This window comes from Lygodium microphyllum, unplaced genomic scaffold (assembly GCF_053477565.2).
Source record: "Lygodium microphyllum isolate KBCC unplaced genomic scaffold, Lygodium_microphyllum_v1.1.10 scaffold_36, whole genome shotgun sequence".
Taxonomy (NCBI): Eukaryota; Viridiplantae; Streptophyta; class Polypodiopsida; order Schizaeales; family Lygodiaceae; genus Lygodium; species Lygodium microphyllum.
The window spans coordinates 1,106,939-1,131,349 of NW_028229519.1; the positions used below are offsets into that span (position 1 = coordinate 1,106,939).

Genomic DNA, 24,411 nt, shown 5'->3' on the forward strand with positions numbered 1-24,411 from the left:
TGAAGACTTCGCTCTTGCTATCTATGCAACAGCTGTATCAACTGTAGACAGGACAGCCTCCTACTCACCTGAGCCATCGCCTAAGGTGTTATCCACAGCAATTGTAGCTCTATCGACAATAAGGTCGAGAGCTTTTGCCTCTTCTACAGCCTCTGCTTCCTCTCTAGCATTGTCTATTGCTAAAGGCTTTGGATCAAGGACATCCTTCAGTAAGTCTCCCACATGCTCTTCAACATCCACTATGACTGCAGGTGGGTCCTCACCTTCATTGAGTAACAAAACAAAAGTGGCAGTCCATGAGAGGTAGTCAGTGCCATGCTGATCAAAGCCATATTTCTTAGCTTACCAAGGAGTGAGGTGCTTGAAGTAGGCAAGGCCCGAGGGTGAGATTTGCACAAAAACGACCTAGTCGTTTTCGAAATGCCTCCGTGCCCCATTGATGTACTTCAAGAGAATGCATGGCACCCATTCCTCATCAGAATCCTCGAACCCAACAGTATATTCTTATAAGTATGTGTTCATGTACTCAATAGGGTATTGCAAGCTTGAACCATACACAATACCATATCATAGTACTTGATATTCAGACAAAAGATCTTTGAACAAAAAGACCAACTGCATGGAGGATGCAAGCAACATGTGCACTAAAGAGGATAATGCTTTGTTTGTGAATAGGAGGGTCACATGGCTAAGGACTACTCCCATAGGTAGCAAGCTAGAAAATCAAAAATCGTGGAGATCCTAAGGGAAAGAAGCCCAAAACGTCCGTCGGTTTGGTGCATGATGTTGTTACTGATCAGCCCAATGATGATGCTACTAAATTATGTAAAGCATGGAGCAAAATCAAAGATCAGCATGCATTAATCTTCTTTAATAATGGGGGCATGAGCCAACTTTATCTCCACTGACATGGCAGCCCATCTAGGCATCAAAGAGGATGAGACCGGACCCATAGGAGAAGTCGGTATGGCATAGAAGGGCCATGCAGAACTTACTGCAGCACTCATTGGGAAGCTTCACTTGCACATTCAGGGGTAACAACAAATTGTTCTTCATTGTATAGCTTGAGGATTGTGATGTCTTGATTGGTATACCTTAGTATCATCACTTGCATCCAATGATTGCTTGACATGCTAAAGTGATCACTATTCAGCATAAGGGCAAGGCTCATACCTTGGATGTAAAAATGAAAGGAAAATCTATCCCAATTATATCAATTGCCACCATTTCTAAAGTAATGAAATATTGCCTTTCAACATACTTGGTTTTCACTAAGGATTAAGGTTAATAAGAAAAATGTTGGAACCATGTCTAGGTTAGAAAAGAATCACATGTTTTAAAGAGCTAATCAATTTGTAATGCATTTTTAGCTTAGCACCCCTCCTAGGCCCAAAACTGGAACCAAGAAGGGATTGGAAGAAAATCTCAAGCATGTTTTTACCCCAAGGCACCACACTCCAAAGAAGCCAAGGTATCAGAGAAAGGATGCACATCGGTTGCCCAATGGCCTTCCAAGACTACAAAGGTGAAGGTTATCTTACCAAGGAAGCCCAAGTGATCACCCCAAAGAGGCCAAGATCTTATCCCTAGAAGTAGCCCTCCTAATAAGCCACCCTACAAGGTAACTACAGCCTAGCAAGAGATAAGTAGTTAGGTAAATGAGATGTTGGAAAAAGAGTTGATTCAACCTAGTGTTGGGATAAAGGCCCTTTTTCACCTCCGTGTATAGTACATGTACATTATTTAGTTGTATATGTGAATGCACCCTTACGTGCCCTAAGTATATATACATTTTATCATTTGTGTACCAACACATTGTTGGTACACCCAAGTCGAATCGTACTTACAATCTCTCTTTGTCACTCTCACTTCTTGAACTGCTGCTCACTCCTAGCTGAGTTCCAACAATTGGTATCAGAGCACAGGTTGTGAACGCTTCCTGAGCTCAGACCAGCTGGCGACACGACTGCAGACTAACAATCGATAGGCACAGCTGACAGGCCATACGCAGTTAGCAAATGAATAGGTCATGAAGAAGACCAGTGCGGGCAACTGAGCAGAAGACTACTCGAGGCGACCAGCAGATATGTGGCGTGACTGGGCAACAGCAAGCAACGGGGCAGTAGCAGGCGTGATGAACCTGCGACCTACGACCAACACGTGAGTTGGCGATCAAGCGTAACCTGCGGACGGCGTGCGACTGGCAACGGACGACAGTAGGCGGCGAGCAACACGTGTGATGAGACGGGCAACGGACCTGGACGGCGGGTCAACAGACCCTTTCTCCCTTTTTATTCTTAACAAAAATCTTCTTTTTTAAAACAAAAATTTCCAAAATTCTTTCATTCCCTTCCCCTAACGGGAGTTCGTGCGTGAAAGTACAAGCCTCAAACTTGTGCAAATTTGAGCTTGAAAATTTGGGGCTTTTCCCAGATTTGATTCCGTATGTGCTTAGCAGTGACACTCGTGTTAGCAATTGCAAACATTGTGCGTGTTGACCTCAATCAAATTGGGGATTTATCAATTTTGTCGTAATTTTACTCTTTCGAGTAAAATTTCCTGACATTAGACCCCGAAAATTGGGCCTTTTCATGCATTGGTAAAATTTTGCTCAGCTGGGTTAGATTGGCTAACATTTATGTACTATTGGACTTGGAATTTTCGGGCTTTGTGCAGAATTTGGTAAATTTCTACAATTTTTGCCTATGTGGTGGCTACTTTATGTACAAACAGCAGAGATTTATTACTGTTTGAAAAAGAACAGTCGTGTATTTGCCGGTTCAGCTTTGCTTCTGTAGTCCAGGGCATTTACTCTTATGTTTGTGATAAAAATGGCTACAACTTCTTCCAATTCAAACATCAAGAGCTTGATCGAAATCAAACGGTTTAATGGTCATGGCTTTGACCTTTGGAAAGACCGTATGCAAGGCATATTGTTCTTAAAGGATTGTGAGGATGCTTTGCAAGAAGATAAATCCGCACAAATGTCTGATGCAGATTGGGCCAGAGTTAATAAAAACGCTGTGGCTTACATAAAGATGGGTATCACTCATGACATTTTGACAGGTATTAAGGGTTTAGATACTGGTTATGCAATATGGAAGAAGCTGAAAACTACCTATGAGATCACCACACCTGCTAATCAAGAGCATTTAATACGCAAGCTGGTGAATCTGCGAGTGGATGAGTCAAAGCCTACAGCTCAGCACTTAAGTGCATTTACTAGCATTTTAAATCAGCTCAAGGATGCAAATTTGGATTTTGATAAATGCTGAGGGCAATCTTTTTTATTATGACACTACTTGATTCTTGGGAGACCTTGGTGGGTTTCTCTCAACAATAACCCCAATCTCTCATATGATGGTGTGAGGGGTTCAATCTTGAATGAAGAAATTAGACGTATATCTAGTGGAGAAAGCAGCAACTCAACTTATAATGTAAGAGGCAGGGCTGAAAAGAAAAATGCAAATGTTGGACAACGAAACAGAAGCAAGAACAAAGGAAAGGAAAAGAGTGACATTACTTGCTATCATTGTGGTCGAAAGGGCCACAAGAAGCCTGATTGCAAGTACTACAAGAAGGAACAACAGAGAAAGAAGAATACAGGAAACAAAAAGAAGAGAGAGGATAAGACAGATGCATCTGAGGTAGCCAAAGGCAAGGAAAAGACCAATGTGGTCATAGAGGAGCTTTCGGATACAAAGGTTGATATATTATGTGCAGTTAACTCTGATGCCCTTGTATGTCACATGCAAGATATGCAAATTACCAAGGCTGATGTGATTGATACGCTTTTGTCAGTTGATGATGGTGTCACTCAGACTTGGATTGTAGGCTCTGGTGCCTCTTTCCATGTATCTGCTTGCTTGGAGTGTTTTGCTATGTTCAATGCAGTCAATTATGGAAAGGTGTATCTTGGAAATAACCATGCTTGCAACATTGATGGGATTGGCACTATACACTTGTCTTTAGATAATGAGCAAGAGCTTGTGTTGAAAGATGTCAAATATTTGTCTGGCATCAAAAAGAGTTTACTATCTGTTGGTCAGCTTAACCTGCATGGTTACACTACATTGTTTGGTGGTGGTTTGTGGAAAGTGAAAAAGGGTTCAATGCTGATTGCAAAAGGAACCAAGAAGGGCAGTTTGTATTGTTTGCACTGTAAAGCTTTGAATGGCAAGTTTCTTGCAATTGTTGAAATTGGTTGTCATTTGGAGTTGTGGCATAAGAGACTAGGCCATATGAGCCAGAAAGGACTTGATGTCCTTACCTCTTTGAAGAGGATTAATGAAAGAGGCTCTAAACTTGATTTTTGTAACGACTATCAGTTTGGAAAGCAAATTAAAAGTTCCTTTTACTCTAGTATCTCTCATAAGTCCAATGTCTTAGACTTAGTGCATTCTGATGTATGTAGTATGCCCGTGAAATCGTTGGGTGGTGCTGCATATTTTGTTTCTTTTATTAATGATTGTTCCAAGAAGATTTGGGTTTATCTGTTGAAAAAGAAAAGTGAAGTGTTTGCTGTTTTTAAAACTTTTCATGCATTTGTGACCACTCAGACAAGTAGAAAGCTGAAATGCTTGAAAACTGATAATGGAGGTGGTTTCACATCTACTAAATTCAAGTCCTTTTGTGACTTCCATGGAATTAAGAGGGAGCTCACAACTCCTTACAACCCTTCTTCAAATGGGGTTGCTAAAAGATATAATAGGACTTTATGTGAAAGAGTACGGTGCATGCTGTCCACTGCTAATCTCCCTCATGAATTTTGGAGAGAGGCACTCAAAACCACAGTTGACATTTGCAACTGCTCTCCAAACAAATTCTTAAATAATGGCATCCCTGAGGAGGCTTGGTCTGGCAAATCGGCCTCATACGACCATTTACAAATATTCGGTTGTGATGCCTTCGTGCATGTTACAGATGAGCTCAAAAGTAAACTTGACCCGAAATCCACCAAAGGCATTTTCATGGGCTATGGTGATGAGGGTGAATTTGGCTACACAGTGTGGCTACCTCAATCTAAGAAAATTATTCGCAGCCGTAATATTGTGTTTAATGAGGCAAAATTGTTAAAAGGTACTTTAGCCTCCAATGAAGACATGAAAAAGGTCAAATTTCAAAATTTGCAGCCACCTATTACTTCAAATGATGAGCCTCATGATGTTGTGCCACAGGCTGAAACTGATGATCAGCCGGTTATTTTTGAGCCAAATAATGATGGACAGCAAATAGAAGCACAAGGAGGTCATGGACAGCAAGATAGACTTGCTGATTATGAAAATGCAAGTGCTAGAAATGAAAATGAAGGTGCTGTACAGCATAAACAGCATGTTGAAAATGGCTTATAGCAACCAACAAATGCTGAAAATGGCATACCTCTAGATGTAGACCCAATTCCTGAAAATGTAGATCATTGGGTACACACATCTACACGCGTAAGAAGGCAACCACATAGGTATGACCCCTCTTTGCACTATGTGATGATTACAAATGAGCGTGAACCTCTTACATATAAAGAGACCAAGTCATGCAAATTTAGTAGTAAGTGGGAGCTAGCTATGCAGGAAGAGATTAAATCTTTGTATGCTAATGATACTTGGGAGCTTGTGTCATTGCCCAAAGGAAGAAAGCCTCTTCCAAACAAATAGGTTTACAAAGTAAAGACAGTTGATGGGAAACCCAAGTACAAGGCAAGATTGGTTGCCAAAGGTATGCACAAAAGGAAGGGATTGACTTCCAAGAGGTCTTCTCACCTGTTGTGAAGATGACCACTCTGTGTGCTTTTTGCTCTCACTGCTGTATTGGACTTAGAGCTGTACCAAATGGATGTAAAAACAGCTTTTCTGCATGGTGACATTGATGAGGAAATCTACATGAAACAACGTGAGGGCTTTGTAGTCCCTAGAAAAGAGCAGATGGTGTGTAAACTAAAACGTAACTTGTATGGGCTGAAGCAAGCACCATGGCAGTGGTACAAAAAGTTTGACACTTTTATGCTCTCTCATGAATTTATACGCCCATGCAAATCATTGTTTGTACATGAAAATGGATACAGATGGCAGCCCCAACATACTTGTTTTGTATGTGGATGATATGTTGCTAGCTAGCAAAAGAAAGACTAGCTTGGACACTCTCAAAAATCAGCTGAAATCAGCTTTCTCCATGAAAGATTTGGGGAATGCAAAGAATATAATGGGCATGAGGATTCGCAGGGATAGAACGCAGAAATTGCTGTTTTTATCTCAAGAAAAGTACATTGAAAAGATACTGGACAGATTTAACATGGCTGAAGCTAAGTCTTTTGGGGTGCCCTTACCTCCATACCTTAGCTTAGTAAAGCCAATAGCCCAAAAGATGACATGGAAGCAAATGCTATGAAGGGAGTCCCTTATGCATCAGCTTGTGGCTCTCTTATGTATGCTATGGTTGCTACTCGTCCAGACATTGCTCATGCAATGGGAGTTGTTAGCAGGTTTATGTCAAATCCTGGCAAAACACATTTGGAGGTTGTCAAGTATATTCTTCGATACCTAAAGGGTACACAAAGATTGTGTATTTGCTATGGCCAAGGTGCACTTAGTTTTGCAGGGTTACTATGATGCCGACATGGCAAGTGACTTAGACACTCGTAGGTCCACTAACAAGTATGTCTTTACAGTCGCTAGTGAAGTCGTTTCTTGGTGTTCTAGGTTGGAGAACATCGTAGCACTCAGTACTACTGAAGATGAATATATATAAGCTATTGAAGCTTCTAAGGCAGCTATATGGTTGAGCAGACTTGCAGAGAATCTCGACATGTCCATTGGTACTACAGTGTTGGGATGTGATAGCCAGAGTGCTATGTATCTGGCTAAGAATGCCATGTATCATTCACGCACAAAGCATATAGATGTGCAATATCACTTTATCCGACAGATTCTGGAAGATGGTCTAATCACATTGACCAAGATCAAAACACAGGATAACCCTGCAGATGTTCTCACTAAAAGTCTCAGCAAAGCTCAGCATGAGCATTGCATACAACTAGTGGAAGTTGGTTAAAGTTTCATTTCGAACCTTTAAGTGGGGGATTGTTGGGATAAAGACCCTTTTTCACCTCCGTGTATAGTATATGTACGTTATTTAGTTGTACATGTGAATGCACCCTTATGTGCCCTAAGTAAAAATACTTTTTATTCTTTGTGTACCAACACATTGTTGGTACACCCAAGTTGAATAGTACTTACAATCTCTCTCTCTATCACTCTCACTTCTTAAACTGCTGCTCACTCCTCCAGCTGAGTTCCAACACCTAGCTCATCTCCCTTTTGTTCTCCAATGCTTTTGGTTCAAAAAAAAAAAGTGTCATGGTGTATGTGCATTGACAACGCTTTAAATAAAATGACGATAAAAAACCAATTTTCGATCCCTTGAACTGATGATATTATGGATAGATTGCAAGGGGCTGCCATAATCAACCATATTGATTTGAAAAGTGGATATCATTAGATTCGTATTAGACCATAAGTTCCTAAGACAGCTTTTAAGATATCTTTTGGGCTGTATGAGCTTCTTGTCATGCCATTTGGACTTATAAATGCTCTCGCCACATTTAATCAAATGATGGATCACATCTTTAGGCCACGTAGTGGATTTGTGGGCACTTTCTTTGATGACATGATTGTCTATTCAAAGAATGAGACAAAGCATAGGCAGCAATTGGACATTGTGTCAATAAGTTACGTAAGCACAAGCTAGTTATAAATGACAATAAGAGTGAGTTTTCTTGCATGAGTTTCACTTTTTGGGGCACATTGTATTTGAAGAATGTGAACAAGATCCACAATTTCTTAGGTCTATATTTCTATTATAGAAAGTATCTGATTGAATTAATTTTCGGTCTATCACGAGAATGCATTGGATTAAAAGTTAATCAAATTTGCATGTGGGACCTTGAACCGTGAGATATCAGTCAGAGCCAAAGGCAAAAGTTGTAACAAGTTATACTTGACAGATACTAGGTGGTACATGGTGTCAAATTCAGGCCTAGACCATTTAATTAGCCTAGTGGTGACACTAAAGAATTGTCATTGATTAATTAATTAGTGCTAGGTCCACGCTAACGAGTGTTGATGATCACTTGGGAGCTAAATTAGCCTAGCCAATTTGGTTGTCGGCCAATCAAATAATTTTTTCTAAGCCATAAATAGTCATCAAAATAATTTTTGGAATTACTATTCTGGAAATTAATTTAATAAAGCTAGATAATGCTGGAAATTGTTTTGAAAGACTGCCACTTGGCAAAACTTCCCATGCAAGTGGGAAAAACGTTTTTGGAGGCACTGAGAGAGAGAAAGAGAGAGAGAGAGAGAGAGAGAAACCATTTTAAAGGTGGAGAATCAATGTAGGAGTTGTTTGCTACAGACACCAACAATCAGGGGGCATTTGTAGCCATCAAGGGAAGCTTCTAGACCAGGTTGCTACAGCCCAAGGCCCTATGGATACATGCAATAGCTTTGCACTCTAGGCAACAGCAATTTCATGAGGTCCTAGGAATCTGTAACAGCTTCATGGTTGTCCAAATGGAGCACCAGTTTATTTTCTTCAATTTCTCACGATAAGAAATCAAAATTTTCTCTCCTCGGCATTCTCTTATCCTCCAGCCTATTTCCATCCTTAGTCAGCAATTTCCAGCAAAACCAACCATTGGAGTGGATATATTGAGTAATCTCTATTGTCAACCCTAATTTACAATGCAAATTAGGATTTGTTGCTACCTCAAGAAGCGTACTCAAAAATGAAGGCCTAGAAACTTAAATTCCTATCATTGAAATTCAAGCAATTTCAAGAGATTCAAGATTTTGGGCTGAATTTGTTGCCTAAGGAGTATAGTTAAAGGCCAATCCCCAAGCAAACCAATAGAAAAATTAATTTGAAGGCTTGTTGGTCATGCTTAACAACAAGAGGCAATTGGAGAGTGAAGGAGATTCAAGGAATCTCAATATATTCCATCTAGATTGCAATACAAGTTAAGGAAACACTACAAGGGGCATTAGTTTTGGGGCCAAGCAACTATCCATGTCCAAGATTAAGTGGTAAATTATGCATTTCAATTTTATGTAATTAAATACTTGTTGTAATTGTTGATTAATCAAGTCATTACCACCTCTCCAAGTGGTAAGAAGGAAGATTGGTTTCAGCACCAGCCAAGATAGTAAGACAGGCTGAAATAATGACCATGATGGCTCTGCCCAAAGATGGCAATAGAAGTACAAAGTTTGGGAATAGTTCATGAGATAAAAGTGGCTCTCTTCAAACAAATTTGAGTGGTATGAACACAAAATGATGACTTTTTCTAAGTTGGGCGGTATGATTGCTCAATGAGAAATTCTTTGAGTTTTGCCTTTTTGGCACTGTATGAGAGCCACATAAATTGGCCAATAGCCAACTTTTGACCTGTTTTTCATAGCTTAACAATACACTCCAACCCTACTATTTGCAGCATTATTTGACTCTCTCAGCAGCACATAGCCCGAACCACCTCTTCAAGCATCCCTAACATAGTGGCATGGGGCAGGGACACAAATGGGGCAAGAAATGCCATCACCTATCACCATCGAAGGGGGCTATAGCCTCTAACATGGGACAATACTAAGGGAATATGCAGATGGAATAGGACTCAGACAAAAAGCTAGACATCCCATGTCACTATGGTTCCTAACACCTATGTGATCCTACTATTGCCCTCTACTTTGAGCCTTCACCCTATTCATGCTTCTACAACTATTGGCACCTACACCACTGCTCCTACATACTATTGTATCTCATTCTACACTTATAGTAGAGATTCATTGTCCCCGTACTTCATTTCAATCTTCATTGTACATTTCTTTCATCCTATAGAGTATGAGCATCCATTTGTTATTCAAGGAGTTCCTTCTTTGTCAACTTGATCTGCCCACTCACCTTCGGAGGTTAGACTCCAAGATCAGTACCCTTTCTTTTCTCCAATTTTTTGATATGGGCTGTGTTCACACTGAACATGACCTATTGTGTACATTAGGATAGTTTATTAAAGATATCTCAACAAAATGTGTGTGCAGTAAGGCTTGACAATGAATAATAATACTATAGGACTACTTGACAGCCATAATTACATTATAAGTAAATAACAAATAGCTTTAGTTGGAATGCTATGCAGTTACAAATAGCTTTAGTTACAATAGATACCAGTTACAAATAGCTTTAGTAACAATACATACAATGAAGGTTACGATAGACTTATAAAGATTATGATAAATGTATTAGGGATTTCCAATGACATGAAAAGGTGTACTAAAATAAACCAAAACAGTTGTGTCTGTTGATTTACAGCCCTCTTTTGTGGTTTCACCACCAAACATATAAAGTATGATGATGATGATGATGATGATGACGACGATGACGACAACGACAATACTAGTAGAGTGTATGTACAGTAAAATCATTGAGTGTTCAAGATTCAGTGACTGTTCCATCAAGGTCATTGATGTGTTTTAACCTCTCATATTCTTTTAAAGGTGTGTGCTTCTCATCTTGTCATGGTATCAGAGCTGGTCTCTCAAATAGGATCAAAGCATCCAATTGTGCCAACTTCAACTTTAAAAAATGTAACAGCAATAAGCTTACCAAGATCCCGATTGTTGATTCCAATCAACTCTACTCCTTCAATACGCAAGACGCGACTCAACTCCCGCATATTGTGGACCTGCCAAAACATCAAACAAAAACTTGAAAAATATGCCTCACCAAATTAGCCTATGATCTTCAAAAACCTAGTCAAAGCTTCACGACCAAAAAAACCTAACCCAGAGTTTTGTAAAATGGGTGCAAATGGATGTAGCTTATGGTCCTGGCTCCTTAACATTCATGGATGCAATAGAATGATGAAGGATAACATACTGAAAAAATCATACATTCCCACTCAACTAACAGACAGCAGTTGACTCCAAAATGTAACAACAATACTAAAGACAAGCATATCACTAAAAGACTAAAAGTCACAACAGATGTTAAAGGCCTGTAATATTGGAAATTTATCTAATGAAGATGACAAAAACATGTATAAGGGGAAAAAGAAGAGAGGGAGCACGTGATACAGGAGACAATGGAGAAAGTTGAGCATGGCACAGCCAAAACAGAAACACAAATAAAATCAGCATTTACCAATTCATTAGCATGGTTCAGCATGCTACATACCTCAACGAGAGTTGTCATTCCCAACTTTCCACATATTTTTGTCATGTATCGAATATCTTGATCTGGTAGAACTGCAGCTATGAGAAGAACAGCATCTGCTCCATGTAACCTTGCATAGTAGAGTTGCCAAGCATCAATAATGAACTCTTTGCATAACAGAGGACACTGCAACAAAAAAAATCATGTGAGCTTGTGTTAATACAACTTACATGATAGATTTAAAATTTTGACTGGTAATAAACCCAATCTGACTTGTAAGAATACCTGCACTCCAGCGTTTCTAACAGCTTTCAGGTAAGCAAAATCTCCCTGGTGAACAAGCACATTCAATATGCAAATTATCCATCAAGTATTCTAATAGTAAACTCTTCATAACTGTGAGCAAACAGAAACTGAGCACTGCCAGTTGATTACCTGAAAATATTTTGAGTCTGTCAATATACTAAGACAAGCAGCCCACCTTGCTCCATGGGGATCTGCAATGCTTACCTGTAACACAAAAGCACATTGCAAAATCTCAAACATCTATAGGCCCCTTTATGCAACACTATGCACCATGTTAAGATGAGCAGAAGGCAAGCAGAATCCCAATACAACTATCACTTCACATATGATACCGGATCAAAATCAGGCTGAATAACCCCTCGACTTGGTGAAGCTTTCTTCACTTCTGCAATAAGAGCTGGAAGGCCTGTCTCCTTAGCTCTTCTTGTCAAAGCTCCGATGAAATCTCTAGCACAAGGCACTGCTGGAAGAGCTTGAAGTACAGATTTGAGAGGCATCTTTTCTTTCATCTGTCAATCCATTGATCAGTAGCACAACATGAACAAAGAAATAATAATTGTATTACAAAAGCATAGTAGCTGCCTTCTGGAAATCAAATCCTTAAACTCACAATAGAAATAACACATTTGAGTGTTAACTTTGAGACATTACAGCATGATTTCATATGAAGGAGTCTGCAACTCTTACATGCACAACATGTAGATTATTGTAGCATATACAGAAGCCATCTCAAGATGTTATGGCCTTAACGTCTTCTTTTCTGTCTTTTCCGGAGAAGGGGGGATGGTTAGGGGAAGCGCAAAACACCTAAGTATACTTGAAGACAAACCAGTTGCGAACTTAAGAGGGAGTACCTGGCTCACTTCAGACTCCTTGTTCCATATGATTTCTTCCAAAATGTTCCTAGGAGTGTTTCCTTCATTCTGTAACCTGAACTCAAAGGATCCAACATAATGCTGTGGTGGGCCAGTAGGCGGCCGCCTGCGGATGGTGATTCCCTGTTTGGCACGCAGTTCTTCCTCCCTTTTCTGTTCCTGCCACTCCTTCCACTCTGGAGGAGTAGTAAGGGAATTGCTCAGAGGCAATGATGACTTAGAAGATGACATCGGCGTCTCCTCTCTGACTTCTTTCTGTGACACATCGGTCGGAAGAAAACTAGGTTTTTCAATGTCTTTCCAATTGTGAAGAACCAAAAATAGCATCAAAATGCAGCTTTTCCATACAAATGTAGCAGTTAAATGTAATTATACAATTTCATCTAAAGGTTGGCATTGAAATTGATATTGTACATATGAGCAAAGCATTATAAATGGCATATGTGCAAAGTACATGGCATCAAAATGTAGCCTTTTTCATTTAAATATAGCAGCTAAAGTAGTTACACAATTCATCGAGCGACTGGTATGGAAATAACTATTGCACATGTGAGCAAGGGATCGCAAATGCCATCCATCTAAAGTGAAGATGTGAAGGTATTCGATAAACATATGTACGAGGCAAGCTTAAACGATACAGATTGAGCGTTATATATCAGGTTTAGGTGCCGATCATGCACTGCGGGTGTTCTCAAATTCAACAACAGCCAGTTATCTTACTGTCTCCATTCCAGAATCAAAAAAACAGAGACACTGATGCTACAATTATGCGGAATGAACGTTAAAAAAAGGCAATCGCAGACATAATTACATGCTCGGAGCTGCACAGGACACTCCATGTATTGCTGTTGGAGCGGCTGCGCTTTGAGAAGATTGACTGAAAGAGAGAAGGTGGTCTGGAAGAGACACGATGTACGAAGTGATCAGAAGACTCGTTGGACAGTACAATCGAGGAGGCGGAGGAGGAAGAGGCCAGATTTCCACCAAACGCCATTTTTTTTTGGGCTGTTGCGAGAGAGAGAGAGAGAGAGAAAAGAGGGGAGGGGGGGCAAGCCCTTGCACGTAATTACAAGCTTATTATATCTCCTTCGTTTTCCTCACGTTGGACCTTAGTGGTAGTGTCGTGGTATTCTTTTCCCCTTTGAAATCACGTGATCAATTTTGAATGGTTTGGAGAAGAATGCTTAATATTTTGTTGCTAAGAAACTAAAGGTGAACATAAATAAATCATTTTTGAATTGTGAATGTTCTATAAAGAATAACATGAAACTAAGGTAATGTATTTTATTTATAGATATTGAAAAGTTAGCAATTTTTTTGAAGGTTATTGAATATTTAATTAAAGTTTGCAGAATGATAAATACAAGCATTTCACGCACGCACAGAACGCTAGGCCGCTTCCGGTGTCGTATTGCTGCGTATCCGAGGTGTGGAATCCACCAAAAATTTTGTGTGTGTGACATTTGTTACTTTGTGCATACTTAGTCATTGTGTTTGCATTTTTGTTTTGCGTGGGCTGGAGATCAAACATCATTGTTTAGTAGATGATTTGTTGTTCACCCAAAAGCACACCTACAGACCCCATGAAGGTGGGCAGCATGATGATGAACATGAGACAACACATCAACATGATTCATTTCAAATGAAAGCCATTGTGACCATAGGGTTTGTAAAAGATGCCAAGGAGCACTTGGATTGTCGTCCAAGGCTCCAGGTGTGTACCTCCACGTTGTGCTTTGCTCTGCCTGAACGTTTTGCTTTCAGTTGGTTCATGTTCAATTTCACAGAAGAGACAAGTACTGTTTGGGAGTGCATCTAGTATTTGTTACAAACAATTTAGAAGGAGAATGGGCTCTAGATCTGCAATGAGTATGGTTTTCTCGAGCTTCTCAAGTTGTTTGCTTATGCTGAAGATACAAAAGGTGATGAGGTTTACACGGTCTATACTGTGGATACAAAGACTGGTGAGTTTGTGGGAAAGCCTTTACATGGAGTCACTGAGTATATGTAATGGATTAACAATGAGACTCTTGTATATGTTACACAAGATGATCTCCATCGTCCTTTCAAGGTATGATGACACAAGCTTGATAAAGAATAGTTTGAAGATGTTTTGCTGTATCATGAAAAGGATGAGGAGTTCTACCTTGATCTTTCCACATCAGAAAGCAAACAATACCTCTTTGTGACTTCAGGCAGCAAGACTACACAATTTGTCCTCTATCTGAATGTTGATGATTCTACTCAAGAGTTCAGATCTTTGACTCCTCGCATCACAAGAGTTGATACCTCAGTGAGTCACAGGGGTGGACATTTTTTTATCACACAAAGGAGTGATGAAGTTTACAATTCAGAATTGTTGGTCCGCCCTGTGGAATCAGTTTTTAGTTTGACTCTCTTACTTCCCTATAGGCCAAGTGTAAAGTTACAGAAGGTACAGGCTTTTCAGGATCACCTTGTTGTGTTTGAACGGAGGGAGTCGTGATATGGATGGGGGTCTATTTCAGACATTGTGTTGGCAACAATAGGGAGAGAAAAAGCAATGACGACGACTGGCTGAAAAAAAAGCTCCTGCAATTACATACTCGAGGGCTTTACCTGTCACTAGAGGCGGTTCTCCAGCTCTTAGTCCTATATCTGCAAGGTACCAACGACCATTCATATCACAGACCTGCAATCCAGGACAGTTCCTGGCAACGGCTATCAACTTGAAGGACAAGATTGTACAAGCTACATGGTCTCAAAGGCAACACAAAGTGAAGGATCTTACATTGTATACAGGCAAGTATTGGGATGCACATGAAAGGCAGGATTGGGGTGACAGTTTCAATTGAGAGTTGGGTCCGAGAAATCTGGCGTTATCCATGTCAGCCTTGTCCCTGTTCTTGGGGTTGTTGGTGAGCAGAAAACAAAGCTGACACAAGATTCAGTACAGGAATTAAGAGCATTGGATCTTACACCAAATCTATTGGCTTGTCGTAGTGCACAGGCGCTTGAACAATCTACCAAGGAGAAGCTCTCACAGTTTTGTCATGTTTCAGTATGTGGGAATGATCAATTGTGATGCCGTTTTGACTATATACTAACTCAACAAGCTTTCATAGACATTGATGCAAAAGCTTCTGTGAACAAGGATCTCATAGGAAATTTCTTATCAGATCCAGTGCATAGTGCTCTAGAAGTTTGCTCTCAGTTGAGGCCAACCCTGGACATAGCAGTGACAGCCAATGCTAATTATGTTCGCCTAGAACTATGGCAGTGAAGAAATACACTTAGCTGTTTTAGTGGACAAAGCTCTCTACTTGCATAAGAGTGAAGGAAAAATCCAGCTATCACATCGTACTTTCAGGGTTGGTTTTCAACATTGGACAAACAACAAAGGGCAATTTGAATCCATGAACTTCTGGGTCAGTTGCATGGCCATATTTGTAAGTCATACGCCATCAACAACTATGCTTACAAATTCTTGCTGGTCTCTGGTAAGCATGTAAAGCAGTTCAAATTTATGATGCATCTGAAGCAAGAGCCTAGCTATGGCAGCCAGCATTGGGCAGCTCTAACTGAATCCTGGAGTTCTCAGTCGTTAAAGAAACACAAAAGGGCAAAACAAACCAACTTGTGTCAGTAAACCTGCATCTTCCTCTCATGCTGGAATGAATACTCGTCTTTATTCCCCAAGAAAAGCTCGCCTGCGTTTTTCTTCTCATGCTGACATGCAAGAAGGAGCTTCAAAGATCCATTATAGTAGGTCATTAAAGCTTGTGCCTTTGTATTTTCGGCTTCCTGCACAAGAAGCCTTTTATGGTCTCACTAGACAACCTGAATCCAAGAAGATCACGATAGTGTTGTATCTTTGAATTCCTGATTTCTGCATATAGTGTTTGAGGTCAAGGTGTTAATGCTTGAGTTTATCGTTTTGGCTAAAAAATGCTTGCAAGAAGCTGCCTTTCCAGAAAGCACATAAGTGGATTGCAGTCAGTAAAGTATTCAGTCTAACCATGGACAGTTTGATGTAGGATCTACAAATGTTGCAGAATTAATTCGGGTGGCTTAAAACCAGTGGACTGATCAGATTTGAAGTCATCTTGTATTTTGTAAATATCTTGGCAGCAATACAATTGTTACTTGGCATCATTTTCTCGTCTTGCTTATTCGCTTGATTGATCTTCTATCTTGAAATTCGTCAAGGTCCTCTGTGGTCGCGACTTTGCTTTCGAAAACCCTTTGACATCTTTGGTGAACCCGACGTGAAAGCGTCGCATTTAAAATAAATTTAGGATGGGAGATACTTCAGCATCAATTTCAGCACCTTCTGCGATTCCTACTTTGTCCTCTACTTCAACTCCATCATCGACTTCTGCTTCAAGTACTTCAATGGATGATTTAAAGCAGATTTGCAGAATATATCTATGTATATGCAAATTCAAAATTAGCAGACACAATTGTATATGCAGCAACAGCAGCAGTTACATCAACAACAGTTGTCTCAACAAATGCAACTATATTCGGAGCAAGAGAATGCAATCAGCGCGACTAAGGTGATTGAAGCAGTTGAAAATGAAAAGAAGTTATTTGATGGCCATAATGTATCGGCTTATTTGAAGACTTATGAGATTAATATGGGATTTTTTGGAGTACCGACAAGACTTATGAGTAAATATTTTCTTCGCCTTGTCACACCTGCCTTGAGGGTAAAAGTGACTGATCTTTTCCTTCAAAATTCGCATTGGCAAGATTTTAAGAAGGCCGTGAAAGTTCTTGAGGACTGTGGGATGGCTACACGGCGGTCATTCCGAGAGTGGGTCTACATGCCAAACAAAGGTCTAGCTACTTCAGAATTGATACGAGAATTTGAAGAGAGGTATAGTTAGCTTGATGCCATTGAACAAAGAGCATTGGATATTGAGAAAGTTGAGCTTTTCTTGCAAGCTGCAGATCCTGCTCTTCAGGAAGAATTAGGAGAGCTTCTTGAGGATCGCACGAAGCCTATGGGTCTTAAAACAGATTGGCAAGATGCCCAGGATGCAGTCTCGACTTTAACCAAGAGGTAGATATGGAAGACCCACCTACAAAATGGATCTATGACACTGATGCCGTCTTCTTCTCCTATGTCTGCTTCTACCCCTGTCATTTCTTCTCTTCCTCAGCCAGTTACTTGGCCTATGCCAATGCCTACTATTTCTAATCCTCCTATTCCTCCTGTTCCAAGACCGATGTCGGCTCCTTCTGCTCCAAAATCATCTGCTCGTTTGGTTCCTTTCCCTCTTGATGACATAATCAAAGGCATAACAGATTTGACATTGGAGTTAGTTAAAGCAGAATTGGTGGGAAAATTAAAAGAGCAGTTTGCTTTGACGGCGCCTACTATTTCTTCTAGTGCTCCTAGTGCACCTAGGAGTGCTCCTAATGCACCTAGGAGAGATCGAATATATGTTTGGTGTGATAGTACGGACCATCAGCATTGCAGGGATTGTGAATCTTTTCAAGATGCAAGGAGAAATAATTTGGTATTTTGGGGACAAGATGGCAAGATCTAGTTGACTGAAACAGGAGCTCTGCTTGCTACTAATTTTGGAAAAGGCGGAATGAAAAAATTAGTAGATGACATGGCTGCGCGTACTTCTTATGTGGTGGCTAGAGGAGATGCCTCTGCATATGGAGTCCAGATTGAGAAAGGATTAGAGAGCCAGTCAACATTATGGGCCTATGCTATAGAGACGACAAACAAGGGGAAAATCCAGCAGATTGTTTTGACTAGTGTAGGTTCTAGCATCAGATCTGAGACAGGTTGGGATTCACCTGTGTTGACAGGTATACTATTTATGCCTACTTGGCTAAGTCTCAGGGAGCAAATGTACTTGTTGAGGAGAAGCGTAAGAGAGATGAAGAGAATCCAAATGCACGTGATCTTCAATTGAAAGTCGCAAAATTCGATGAGAAAGGACAAGAGGAAAGGGGACGGGCAACAACCCCTAAACTAGGTAAAAGATGTATGTGGTGTGATATTTTGCAGCATGAAAGAAAGGATTGTGCTACTTATCACGAGGCCTTGGCACACCAGCTCATCTTTTGAAAAGATGGCAAGATCCATGCACAAGAAACATGGTTTCCTCTTACTTTGAATTTTGGAAAGGGAGGTATGCAAAAGTTGTCGAAAGACTTCGTTGTGTTCAAAATGCTTATGTGGTTGTACATGCTTCTACTTTTGGTCTATAGATGGATAGAATGCCTAGCCAAGTGATGGTTGGGGTCTAAAGGCTACAATATGGACATATGTTTCACATGTAGTTGAAAAGAGAAAAGTTAGTGATAGTGAAATGTCTCATGCAGGGCAAGACATTCATGACATAATTGGTTGGGAATCACCAATAGATGCATATTCAGTGTGTGCATATTTAACAAATGTGAAAAACATGGATGTACTTGTGGAAGAGAAACGAAAGAGAGATGAAGATAATACAGGGATATCTAAGAGAGTGACAAGAAGAAGTGTAGATCAGTCTCCTAAAGCTACAAATCAGCAACCTCCCAAGCATGTTATGGAAGAGGTTGGTCATATGAGCAAAAAATAGGATAGCAAGCAAGAGGGCAAAAAGAAGGGCAAGCAGCCATGATATAAGATGTAGTCTGATATTGAGATAGCCATGTATCTTAAGAAGGTTCTTGAAGAATGGATTTTAAATAGTTGGATAGAATTCACCTTGGGAGAGATGCTTGGCATCGCCATGTGGGAATTTCATGACAAAATGATTGACATAATTAAGAGGAAGCATCAATTTCCTAGTGATACCATTAGTGCATTGTTGCAATTTGAAGAGGAAACTGGTTTGTTGGGTATTTAGGCTAAATATGAGCATGATGTAAGCGTTGGTTTACCTATGCATGATGTTGCTGCTAATCAGTGGACAAGATATGGAAAAGAGAAGAAAGTGGCTGAAAATGCATTGTCTTGTAGGAATATGCATGGTGGAGTAAGGCAGATACAACAATATGAGGAAGAGACTCTAGGATTTATTCCTCGGAGTCATTACACAAGAAATCACTAGGCCAGGGCTACCACTGAAACGGTAGTGAAAATAGGGGAGCATGAAACTCCTTGTGTTGCTTTGCTTGACCATAGGTTTAACATTAATGTCATTGAGCGTGGATTGTATGAGAATGGTGCATGGCGTGTGGACAGTGATCATGGTTGGCATATGAGGACTACAAATAATTTTTAGGGGGAGCTCTATGCAATATGTCCTAATGTAAAAGTGATGATTGGTGATGTACAAGAAGAGCAACACTTCTTTGTGCAAGATAATTCCTTATATGCACTGATTTTGGGGCAATCCTATATTACAAGAGTGCATTTGAAAGCAAATATGCTTGATGACGGATCTGCTTATGCAAGAGTCAAAAGCAAGGATGGGAGGAAAGCACTTCGATTTCTTATTGTTTGTGTTAATCATCTTAGGAATCGGGATACACTTCGAGAGTCTCCTTTGCCTCCAAATGCAAGGGAATTCAAAGACGTGGATTTTCATTAAACATGTCTCTAATGCGCGGCTACAATAGTGATGTTCATAGGATGTACTTGCCTCTTGATGGAATGAAGCATGTATTTGCCACAGGTTATTCTCAGTTTACAACAAATAGTTCATGTTGGTTTAAGCCAATGAAAGCTATGTGCAAGGCTAAATGAATATCTATGAAACATGCTACTGAGGAACTGAGGGCATTGTGGTTGTTAGCTAAAAATGAAGCCATTTTAGGCCTCTTTTATGGGTTGAATATTACTGACATTATGACTGAAATTTTAGCAATCATACATGTAGACAATGAGACTAAAACTAGAGTGTTGATGACAGCATGTTCTTTGGACACATATGGTGTTACAGCATTGTTTTCTTAGCAAAAAGGATTACAATGGGCTAAAGCAGTTGTGGAGATAAAGTATAAGACGATTGACAAAAAGGTAAAACTAGTTGTTTTGCTGCTTCCACCAGAAAGTGAGAGTCTGTGTGAGAAAGTGTCAAGGTCGCCAATTTTACAGGATCCTAAACATATATCTCATCAATTCACAGTTGAAACATTACAAGAATTGAAAGTTGGTGTAAAAGGGTTTCTTTTGCCTACTAAAAGAGGTTGTTTTATGCAGATGTTGGCTAGGAATGGGAAAGCATTTGCATTTCAGCTAGCTGAAATAGGTTGTGTGGATCCAAATGTGAGAGCGGAATTTTGGTGCCGGGAATTGCTTAAAAATAGCTAAAAATTATGAATATGAAGGGAAAAATATTAACCGTCAAAGGCGGCGGCTCGATCTAGGACAATTTTAAGCGTCAAAGCGCTTTAAAGGCGCCCGAGCGATACTTGTTGATTTTTCATAATTTTTCAGATAGTCGTGCGGGTTGACACGAGCTACTGGCCAATGCGGGATGCTAAGCCGGATGCCCAGGATTTTTCAGAGCTCGATTCCAAGTCCGGACGAGGAAATGGCCAAGAAACGGTCAAGATACGAAGGGGTGGACCAAAGTTTGGCCAAATGGGTAAGTGACCCTTGGGGCCCAAAATGAAAGCCACATGAAATGAAAGATGAAAAAATCGTGGAGAAGGAAGAAGAAGAAGATGGCGCCATCACGTCCAAAAAATGCGCCTCATGCTTCATGGATCAACCATGGGGGCTGCAAACAACCCATGCCAATCATCATTGCCCCTCATTCCCTCCTGGATGCCAATTATTTCGCCGCCCTTCTCTCGCACAATGATGCTCTCTTTGAAGATCTCTGATTTCAGTCTTTCTCTCTCCTCCCTCTCTCTCCTCTAAAGGCAAGTTCATGTGGGAAGAAGAAGGAAGAAGAAAGAATGATGGAGGCTTGTCCGGCATGGATCGGATTGCTCCACGGGCTGGAAATGGTGATTTGTGATTGTGCTGGACATGAAATGCTGCTGATTTTTTCAGATTTGCAGCCATGGACATGAAACTCGAAACACGCAAATAAGCAGTAATTCAAAATTTTCAAAGGAAATTTGAGATTTTATGGCTTTTGATTGATAAAATGTTGTTCATGTGGGCTAAAAATTGTCTATGTTGCTGTTTTCCATGAGTACTTGCTGGTCATAATCAGAAAATCAGAAAAATATGCATCTTGTGGTTCAAAATAATACACTAAAACACGTAAAATATGGACAATCAAGGGAAAATGATGTTTTTGGGCATAAAAATGGGAAAGTGAATAGGAACACCAACTAAACTTTCATTTTTGCTGCAAGAAGGAACTAAGGGCCACAGCCCATAATCTATTCTGAATTTTCAATAATAAAGTAATGCAGAAAATAAGGGAAAATACAAGAAAAATAGAGAAAAATCACTAAAAATAGGGGAAAAATGCATTTTGGGTGCGAAAAATTAATGAAAATTAAGAGCAATGTTTGTGAATGTTTGTGGGGACTGAAGCATGAGTATTTACCTCAGTTCAACCCCACCTTCTTGTTCTAGTGTGTTGTTCCCGCTTTTTATACATAAAATGATGGCAAAATGCCCTATAAATCTATACAACAATGCAACATTTGATCGATGGGAGGGTAGAGTGGTTAAAGTGTGTCTAAATGTGGAGTAAAATGATGAAAGGATTGCTATTTTGGTTTGCATGCCATATAGGTCGGTGAATAATTATAAAATAAGGGCCTAGTAGTACGGGGGTTTCCTCGGTGCTAGGTCTGTGCAACGCCGCATAAGAACGGTAGTTGGAAGTCATTAAAAGGATATTTTCCACATGTGCACAATATTGATTTCATAACTGTTTGAGCACTAGGCATCCACACAATATACATAAATCATGGAAATATTTAAAGGTATCAGAAATCCTGGATGCACAGCAATTGTTTTCATTAGGACATTGACCCACGTTGAGTGAGAGACAGGGCACCCTAAGCCATAGGCTAGTCGTGGGGTCTAGGAAAAAGAGAAGTAAGGACAATGGTACATTCCTGTATACGATTAAGTGGTACCTTGAGTGGACTTTTGTGCGAAATGTTTATATGTTGAGCGACGCATCGAGGGGCCAATCCCCAAGGTGTAGGAGAGTCGCAGAGGGTGGACGGCATTAAGCCGTAGGAGGAACCCTATGTGTATGTGATTCGAGCCTTATTGGGTTAGGATCAGTTGGACTACAACGTATTACAAACTCAATGTTTAGGAAGGCAGAGATTTTGATAGACGCTCCTGGCCGCGAGGCCGAGGAGTTGTCTTGTGCGTAGTGACGAGGCCCGGCTAGTGCATGAGCCAGTGCCGGCCCGGTTTTTGGTCCATCAATGGTGCATTTGTCGGGATCCGCTTAAAAGTGACGGTCCTCGAATCCTGGTTGTCTAGGGACCAACTAGCAGTTTATGCCAAAGGATACTGAGATTGATCCGTTATTTATTAATAAGCATCGTCTAGCAGAGATCCAAAAGCAAGAAAGAGACGAAAGAGCTAGGTGACGTGCTGAAAATTTTAGGAGATATTCCCCTAAGCGTAGCGGTGCTGAACCCTTACGAGGGAGTGGATCTAGTGGTCTTGGGGCCACAAGCAGTAAGTTAGGAGAAGGTGGAAGCTCTAGTGCTCCCCTTTCTGCCATAAGCCAGTCTACATCAAGTACGGGAGGTGTAACCCCACTGTCCCTTATTCCTAGTGCAAATCCAATCCTCGTCATGGCGTAGCCTATTGCAATTCCAGTAGGAACGACGGATTTACCGGCTCTAGGTTACCCGCTCCCAATTTTTAATGGGCTAGTTGAGGAAGATGCGGAACTCCACATTAGGGAGTTTCAAAAGCTGATGTTTAACTGTCGCATTCAAGAAGAAGGACATTTAATTATGTTCTTCAATATGACTCTCAAAGGAAGAGCCGCTATATGATATCATGGTTTAGAAGCCGGAACCATATTGAACATTGATGCATTTTATGGAGCTTTTCGAAGGGAGTTTGCTCCCGAAAGGGGAGGGCAATATTGGTTGCGTGTACTCAACGTGACCCGCCAAGAACCACACGAGGATATTCGTGCTTATGCGAAGAAAATAAAAGAGGTTTTCCGTAAGTTGGACACCTCTATTCCTATCCCCGCAGCTACCCAATTGCAATATTTCCTACATGGTTTGGACTTTAATATCCAATTGTAGTTGAGTGGTGTCCCCTTGGGGGATATAGATACTGCCATTACACGAGCACAAGAGGTGGAATCCCGACTACAAGCAGCCTATGCTTCTCAAGGCAATTCGAATATGGATTTAGTATTGGGAAACAATATGGCAATGGCCAATGGCAGCAGTGGTCAAGGGATAGCGATGGCTAACCCTAATGGGAGAGGGAACATGATACAGAATGTGCCTTTATTACCAGCTCACAATGTGCCTTTATTACCAGCTTCCCCTAGCATATTGATGCCTACGGGCAGTCAAATGGCTCCAAGTGGTGGAGGCCAGGCGGTCAATTCTAACACCATGCCTGTGGCTCAACAACCAGTGCCTAATCGAATTGTTAGGCCGATGGAACGACATGGTAATGACCAAGGCTATGAGTCGAGTTCTTCCAATGTTCTTGGCGAGGTTAAGAACATGATGAAGCATTATACCAACATGATTACGGAGCAGTATCGACAAATAGCCGTGGATGTCAACTTCCTTAAAAAACAACAAAATTTGATAGGAAGTAGATACCCAGATGAGGGTGCACCTTCGAGGTTTAGTTGCAAATGGTGTGGTGGGCAGCACTATCCAAGAAATTGCCCAAATGTTAAGTGCGACATTTGTGGAAAATCCGGCCATTTAGCAGCTACTTGCTAGAGTAAGATCAGTTCCCTCCAACGAGGTAGTCGGCAACCAGGGCATGTTAATCATCGCGTGCAAGGAAATGATTCCCAGCGAGAAGATGGGCCTAAACAAATACTTCAATGACCAAAGACTACATTGGAGGAGCTACCAAGTGGTAGTGGGGTTAGTTTGATTGAGGCTATATGCGTGAACGATGCTGAAACCTCTAATCTGCGTGCTGTTCTTACAAGAGGTCAAAAGG

At 40.6% G+C, this 24,411-nt stretch overlaps 1 protein-coding gene across 1 annotated transcript in view; it reads right to left on the reverse strand.

The window, feature by feature from the left end:
• The window catches only part of LOC148009155 (indole-3-glycerol phosphate synthase, chloroplastic-like), a 27,214-nt gene extending 13,787 nt beyond the window's left edge, over positions 1-13,427 (reverse strand). The window contains exons 1-7 of the mRNA XM_087673760.1: positions 13,192-13,427; positions 12,360-12,635; positions 11,838-12,014; positions 11,635-11,709; positions 11,485-11,529; positions 11,221-11,385; positions 10,651-10,729 (exon numbers count right to left, since the gene is read on the reverse strand). Of these exons, the coding sequence (XP_087529886.1) occupies positions 10,651-10,729; positions 11,221-11,385; positions 11,485-11,529; positions 11,635-11,709; positions 11,838-12,014; positions 12,360-12,635; positions 13,192-13,374 (1,000 nt within the window). The 5' untranslated portion in view covers positions 13,375-13,427. The remainder of the gene's footprint in view (positions 1-10,650; positions 10,730-11,220; positions 11,386-11,484; positions 11,530-11,634; positions 11,710-11,837; positions 12,015-12,359; positions 12,636-13,191) is intronic.
• Positions 13,428-24,411: the final 10,984 nt, after the last annotated feature.